The 6563-nt window shown below is 47.9% G+C and overlaps 2 protein-coding genes across 3 annotated transcripts in view; one reads left to right on the top strand and one right to left on the bottom strand.

The window, feature by feature from the left end:
* Positions 1 to 1244, top strand: part of PDIA6 (protein disulfide isomerase family A member 6) — a 24088-nt gene extending 22844 nt beyond the window's left edge. Inside the window, exons 12-13 of the mRNA XM_007456917.1 lie at positions 90 to 186; positions 776 to 1244. Of these exons, the coding sequence (XP_007456979.1) occupies positions 90 to 186; positions 776 to 844 (166 nt within the window). The 3' untranslated portion in view covers positions 845 to 1244. The remainder of the gene's footprint in view (positions 1 to 89; positions 187 to 775) is intronic.
* Positions 1245 to 1707: 463 nt separating this feature from the next.
* Positions 1708 to 6563, bottom strand: part of ATP6V1C2 (ATPase H+ transporting V1 subunit C2) — a 54815-nt gene continuing 49959 nt past the window's right edge. Inside the window, exons 11-12 of one of the 2 annotated variants that reach the window (XM_007456919.1) lie at positions 2266 to 2398; positions 1708 to 1988 (exon numbers count right to left, since the gene is read on the bottom strand). In XM_007456919.1, coding sequence (XP_007456981.1) covers positions 1899 to 1988; positions 2266 to 2398 — 223 coding nt within the window. In that variant the 3' untranslated portion in view covers positions 1708 to 1898. The remainder of the gene's footprint in view (positions 1989 to 2265; positions 2399 to 6563) is intronic. The other variant, XM_007456918.1, reaches the window with a different exon arrangement.

A 6563-nucleotide genomic window follows, 5' to 3' on the forward strand; every position in this document is an offset into this window, starting at 1 on the left:
TAGGGAAATCGTTATTTTTGAAAAGTTGTTTCTTCATCCGCACCAGCAGTCCATCGTTAACACCCGTGCTCTGCTCGTTTTCCCCTAAGGGAGCTGTCTTTTGGGCGTGGATCTACAGCACCCGTAGGAGGTGGGGTTTTCCCTGCCATCAGCACCAGAGAGCCCTGGGACGGCAAGGACGGCGAGGTGAGTCCCGGGACCGAGCTGTGTGCGAACAGGACTCGCTGTCGGGGCTTTGGTCCAGCCCCTTACTTTCCCGATCCCTGTGCATCTTTGCTACTTGTAAACAAGACCTTTCCATCAGACCAAAGCCTTGCCGAACAATCAACCTCATGGGCCTTTCGGGGTGTCTTTGTCTCGAGACCCTTCATTCCATCCTCTGTATTACAAAGTGCTACATGGCATAGGATATTTGCGACAGAGGCACCGAGATAAATTTCAGTGAGGTTGCTTTCCTATAACCTGTAAAGTGAACATTTAAGCTAGAATTGATTAACTTTGAGAGAAGTACAAAATTATAGCCTTGAAATTAGCATTTATTCCGGTACACTTCTGCCCACCCCCCTCCAAAGGACCAGTTAAATAGCTGTTAGTTTTCTATCTATATAATAATAGGCAAACTTAAAAGCAGGAGCTGGACTGGGGAGAAACTTGTGACCAGAGCACCTCTGGAAATTTAGTGCTCTGTAAAATGAGATGTCAGACTTTCAGGGTCGCCCTGTCTGTGGTTCTGCATAGACCCTGCAGGGCCTGATGGTGGTTCTCTGTTTTACAGCTTCCCGTGGAAGACGACATTGACCTGAGTGACGTGGAGCTCGATGACCTGGAGAAAGATGAGTTATGAGAGGTGCCGTACAGACTCCAGTTTTCTTTTCTTGGGAGCGGATTTTCCAGCAGTGAAGAAGGAACATTCTTTCCAATCAGATGAATCTACCAGTGGCCTTTTTAACCAAGAAGTAACACTGATTGGTCATTTGAAAACACTGCAACAGTGAACTTCTGCGTCTCAAGAAAACAATGAAAAATTCTGTGAATTGTCATAGCCGGTGAATTGGGTTGTATTCTGTCAAATAATATTTTGAAGAAAACTGATGGGCTGTTGAAGCGTTTTTCCCTCCCTCTGACTGCTGCTTGAATGTTCTTGGAGGCCGTTTCTTACATACAAGTTTTTTAATGTGATCCTTTCCTTTGAATATTAATGGCTTTTTTCCATTAAAGAATAAAACGATTTTGGACAATGCCAATAAATGTATGAAATTAGTGTCCACATCGTAAATTCAGTAAATTAGTATTATGAAGGGATGACCTTGATGTCTCTCCTCCCTGTAAACCTGTGGTTCACATGACAGCATCTGGATGCCTGCCACCACACAAATTTTACACGTGTCCTGCAAGGCTGAGTTTCAACTGTAGGTGTGAAATGTAAAGCGAGCTTATATAGAAGGATGAAAAACAATGGTTTGTCAAGTGAGAACTGCATTCCACCCCCACTGTTTTGTCTTTGGGCCATCACCAGCGACTACTAGGGTATACAGCTGGTTATACAGTTAGCCCAAGGTTTTCAATACGCTATTATTAAACCCTCACAAAATGTCCATTAAGACATGAAATAAGCGGCAGGTTAGCAATTTATAGGAAGTCCCCATTTATGTAAAACATTCAGAAAAGTGAAGTTTTGAATTATGTTAGAATGTAAATGAAGAGACAATTCAAAGGATTGAGAACATTTCTTTATTGTAACTTAAAAAAATAAATACAACTGTAACTAAATTTTGTGAGCAATATTTCTCTAAAAATTTAAATTCTGTAGGATACTTAAACTCTTCTCTGGCTAAAGGAAAGAAGCGTCTGTGGTAATTTGCACAAATATGCAAGGTTAGCGGTGCCGGCTCATCTTTCTAGTCAAGAAGACCAAGGTCGATGTGGAAATAGACATAAGGAAAGTAGTCTTGGTTGCTGAGTTGCAATCCAGGGATCTCCACGGATGCCTGCAAAAGACACGGATGGTCACCTTCTAAGTGCATAAACTCGTTTCTTGTTTTACTTTTCTGTTTGAGGAAAGCTCTCTAGGCATTGACTGTATTTTCTGCCCCACAGTCCGCCCCCTACCCCAAGCACACACACAGCCTCTTGTTAAACTTCCACATTTGTGAAGTGTAGATTTTCCTAACAGTCTGGCAGGTACCACTTTGGGAAAGCACCTCCCGTGTGGAGAGGCTGACCTTACTGTAGAAAGGCAGCTCTTTCTGGATAAAATGTACCTACATCCAATATACTTGCGGCTGCAACTTCATCCAGGTGTCTGAAGACGGAGTTGAGAACCTCTCTTAAGCGTTTGGTGGATGACTTCTTTTGAGGCTGGAGTAGAAGCGCCTGGAAGTTCACTGGCAATCCGTACCTGTTCAAAGCGCAGAGTGGTTACTGCAGACGCGGGCCGGATGGACCTGACACTGCAGCCAGAGTGAAAAACGAGGCAACATAGCTCAGGAAGAGGAAACTCGAGTGGAATGTCTGGGGTCAGAAGGGAGACATTGCTAGATCTTCGTGCATGGAAAAATCTCTAGAATATGCTCACCCACTTCTGATAGTGACAGTTTTTTGACTCTATAGAGCCATCAGATGGTGAGGGGCCAAGCTGAATGGAGGAGGCGGAGGAGGCTGTTGGACTAAATATTCTGACTCCAAAGCCTTTGTCTAAAACCCAGCTTAGCTGACACACTTTTCCCCACTGAAAAAACCAGCACACGCACACACACGCAAATCTGGTTTATCGAGATTGTGAATTCCTTTTGCTGAGTTTTGGGTGGACAGAAAGGACTTTATATGGACTTTGTATGCATGAGTACCTTTGAAACCACTTGCCGGAAGCTATTCCTGTGGTGGTATCTCAAAACACTTAAAATATTTACACTGAGTACTACATAAACAGTAAAATGCATTTTGTGATTCTCGGTGTTTTTAAAATACATATATATACTACCAGTGAGCAAATGCTTGGATGTTTGATACTTATCACCCGTGCATCTTCGTGCCGGAGCCCAGCATGCGAAAGCTGGCCTTAAGATGCCCTTTTACTGCCTGACCTGTTAGTGTTACTTAGTTTTAATTTCACAGTCAATGCCCATAAACCAGCCCCTGGCTCTCCCGTCCTCATTTCTGGCTGCTAATGGTGCAAAGTGTTCACTAAAGTCCTGAGGTCTCCTGGTGGATCTGCAGAAAGGCGAAGTAAATATGTGAAAGGGCCACTTGTAATTGCTTCACTGTAACCAAGCATAAGACGCACCTAATCCCGTTGCCTTAGAACACTGGGTGAGTGGGGCCCCGCCAAACCCAAGAGGTGAGGGCCACAGAGGCCGGCAGAGGCTGGCAGGGATGGCGGGGGCACCTGGGCTAGATCGTGGGTGAGAGGATGGCCCAGCTGACCGCCCTCATTCCTTCTTTGTTCCTTGTCACCAAAGCTCCGGTCACCCAGATGACACTGAGGACAGGGTCGTAGCTCTCCAGCCCCTATTACCCGGACGCGTAGTTGCCCTCGCCCTGCCCTCCCTCCTGAACTTCCTGCCCGAGCTCCCAGTGCCCTGGAAACCCACCCCACACCCTCGACCTCACCAGCGCAGCTCTACCCGCTTACTCCAGGGAAGTCTGCAGCCTTCTCAAAGGGCGACGGCCACCAATCTCACAGCCCAGGCAACATGTATGCCAGGAGATGGCATTCCAGCTCCCAGATGCAGTTGCTAGACCATCACTCTGCTACCCGGACACAGAACCTGCCTCTGCCACCCTCCAATCCGGTCATCCCCCCGCATTCATCAGCCGGTTGCTCTGGAAGATTATCCTCCTGAACAAGGACCCCGTCTTTTGAGCTCGCCTCCCCTGACCAACCTGTGAGCTCCTTGCAGGCAGCGGTCCGCATCCGTCTTGTTCACTCACGGCTCCCCAGTGCATGGCGGATAACAGGCACCCCATCAGCACTGGCTGAACGAATGTTCCTCGCCCCTCATCCAGCCTCCACGCCCTGCACCCCTTTCTCAGCCCACTCCCCTCTTGGTTTCACGGTTTGCACATTCTTCCAGATCCTTCCAGTCCTTTCCCTGCCAGCCCTCCCTCCAGGTCAGTTTAGTGAACACCTCCCCATCCTGCTCAGAACCTGCTTTCCAGGAACGGCGGGTTGTGGGGCGGGGTAGCCACTCCTTCCTCCTCCAGGCCGCCCCGCTGCTGCCCCCTCCTGGACACCTCAGTAGAGGAGCCTCCTTCCCCTAAGGGCCCCCTGGCGGGGAGCCCTCCACCTGCACCCTCCGTGCTGAGAATACTGCAGCCGCCACCCTTCCCTTTAACATGGCACCATTGCAGCTCTATTTACAACAGCCAGGACATGGAAGCAACCTAAGTGTCCATCAACAAATGAATAGATAAAGAAGATGCAGCACACATATACAATGGAGTATTATTCAGCCATAAAAAGAAACGAAATTGAGTTATTTGTAGTGAGGTGGATGGACCTAGAGTCTGTCCTACAGAGTGAAGTAAGTCAGAAAGAGAAAAACTAATACCGTATGCTAACACATATATGGAATCTAAAAAAAAAAAAAAAAAGTGGTTATGAAGAACCTCGGGGCAGGACAGGAATAAAGACACAGATGTAGAGAATGGATTTGAGGACACGGGGTGGTGGGAAGGGTAAGCTGGGATGAAGTGAGAGAGTGGCATGGACATATATACACTACCACATGTAAAACAGCTAGCTAGTGGGAAGCAGCCGCATAGCACAGGGAGATCAGCTCGGTGCTTTGTGACCACCTACAGGGGCGGGATAGGGAGGGTGGGAGACGCAAGAGGGAGGAGATATGGGGACATATGTATGGCTGATTCACTTTGTTATACAGCAGAAACTAACACACCATCGTAAAGCAATTATACTCCAATAAAGATGTTAAAAAAAATTCTACATGTCCAGAACTAAAAACAAAAAACAAACAAAAAAACCCCATGGCACCATCATGCCCTGTTTAAAATAAAAATTGCCTCAACTCCCTCCCGCTCTCACCCCACATCCAAGAGCACCCAGTGTCCTATGTCACCCAAGCATCCTTCAGCCACTACACTCGAGCTGCCCACACCAATGAACTACCAGCGGCCCCATCCCAGAGATAGCTAAAGCCTTAACCTTCTGTTCCCTGACTCACCCATCTCTCCCTCCTCCGGCCTCTGACATCACACAGGCTTCTTTGCTTCCACTCCTTAAATGCTGGTACATTCCCTCTAAGCGACTCTCTGTAGGTGAACCCATCCACACACATGAATCACCCTTGGTGCTTCCCTAATATCCATTCCCCACTAGACCTCTCCCAAGATCCAGACTAATGACCCAGCTACCGGCTTCTCCAGTCTCGCCATGGTCCTACCACTCTCCCAGGGCCCGTTTCCATTCTCACCTTGGGTGATTTAAGCCCCTGATACACTTCACCCTGAAAATGAACCAGCACTTCCTCAGCTGAGGGCTGGTCCGCTTCTCTTTGATTTGATTCAGGCCACAAACATGGGGCACCTCCTCTTTGTCTGACTCTGGGCTGGGTGACAGGCAGAGAGGAAAAGTCACCCCAGCCCTCCCCTCCAGCTCTCAGGGTAGGGAAAAAGGACAGAACCAGCTCTGAGGAAAGACACAGCAACAACTGCGAACCGGGAGAGAAGACCTGTGCGAGGTCGGAGGGTCAAGAAACAGGCGAACCTTACCCGTCTGCTCTAATCAGCTTGTTGGTTTAACATCTGTTTTCTTAGCTTATGCTCTCTCCATACGATGGAATATGAAAAAGCCATTAAGGAGGAGCGATTATCTCTATGCATACTGATAAGACTATAATGCAAAGCAGATGAAAAAAGCAAGTTGCAGAACGTTAAGTATAAATGATGACATTTGGGGGATGAGAAGAGTCTTGAAACCATTAACTGGGATGATCTATGGGCAGTGGGGCTGCGAGGAACTTACTTTCCACAGTACATATTTCTGAACTTGAATTTTTTTTTTTTACAGTGTTCATGTATTACCACTATTCAGGAGAAATAAAAAGTATACAGTTTTTGAAAATGTCATACATTGATAGTTTTGAAAGGAATTATTTTTGCATATACTCAGTTTTACCGAGCTTAAACAAGATACTAGGGACGTCCCTCTCGACCTCTCACTTGAGCAAAATGGGCATCCTGTAAGGATGGGCAGGCTTTGCCACACTGGGCCTGAGAACCCCTAATTTTCAAGGTGAGCAGGGACAGACTGGGGCCTGTCTATACTGTGGATGGCTGGAACACTCCAGGTCATCTTGAGTGTCCCTTCAGCCCAGAGCCACAATCCTTGCCATTACAGGGGTCTGAGATGGTTGAGAGGATGAGGAACCACCATCAGAGCCGGTCTGTATTTGGACAAAACCACACTGGCAGCCACGTGGAGGATGCACTGAACGCAGGGGCCCAAGCAACAGCTGGGCGGGAGAGAGAGCAAAGGCGGGATGGAGGGCTGTCAGGGGTGCATGAGGTGCAGGGAGCTGGGGGGGGGGGGCGGCCGCCGGGGG

The sequence above is a fragment of the Lipotes vexillifer genome, unplaced genomic scaffold, assembly GCF_000442215.2.
Source record: "Lipotes vexillifer unplaced genomic scaffold, Lipotes_vexillifer_v1.1 scaffold390, whole genome shotgun sequence".
NCBI lineage: Eukaryota > Metazoa > Chordata > Mammalia > Artiodactyla > Lipotidae > Lipotes > Lipotes vexillifer.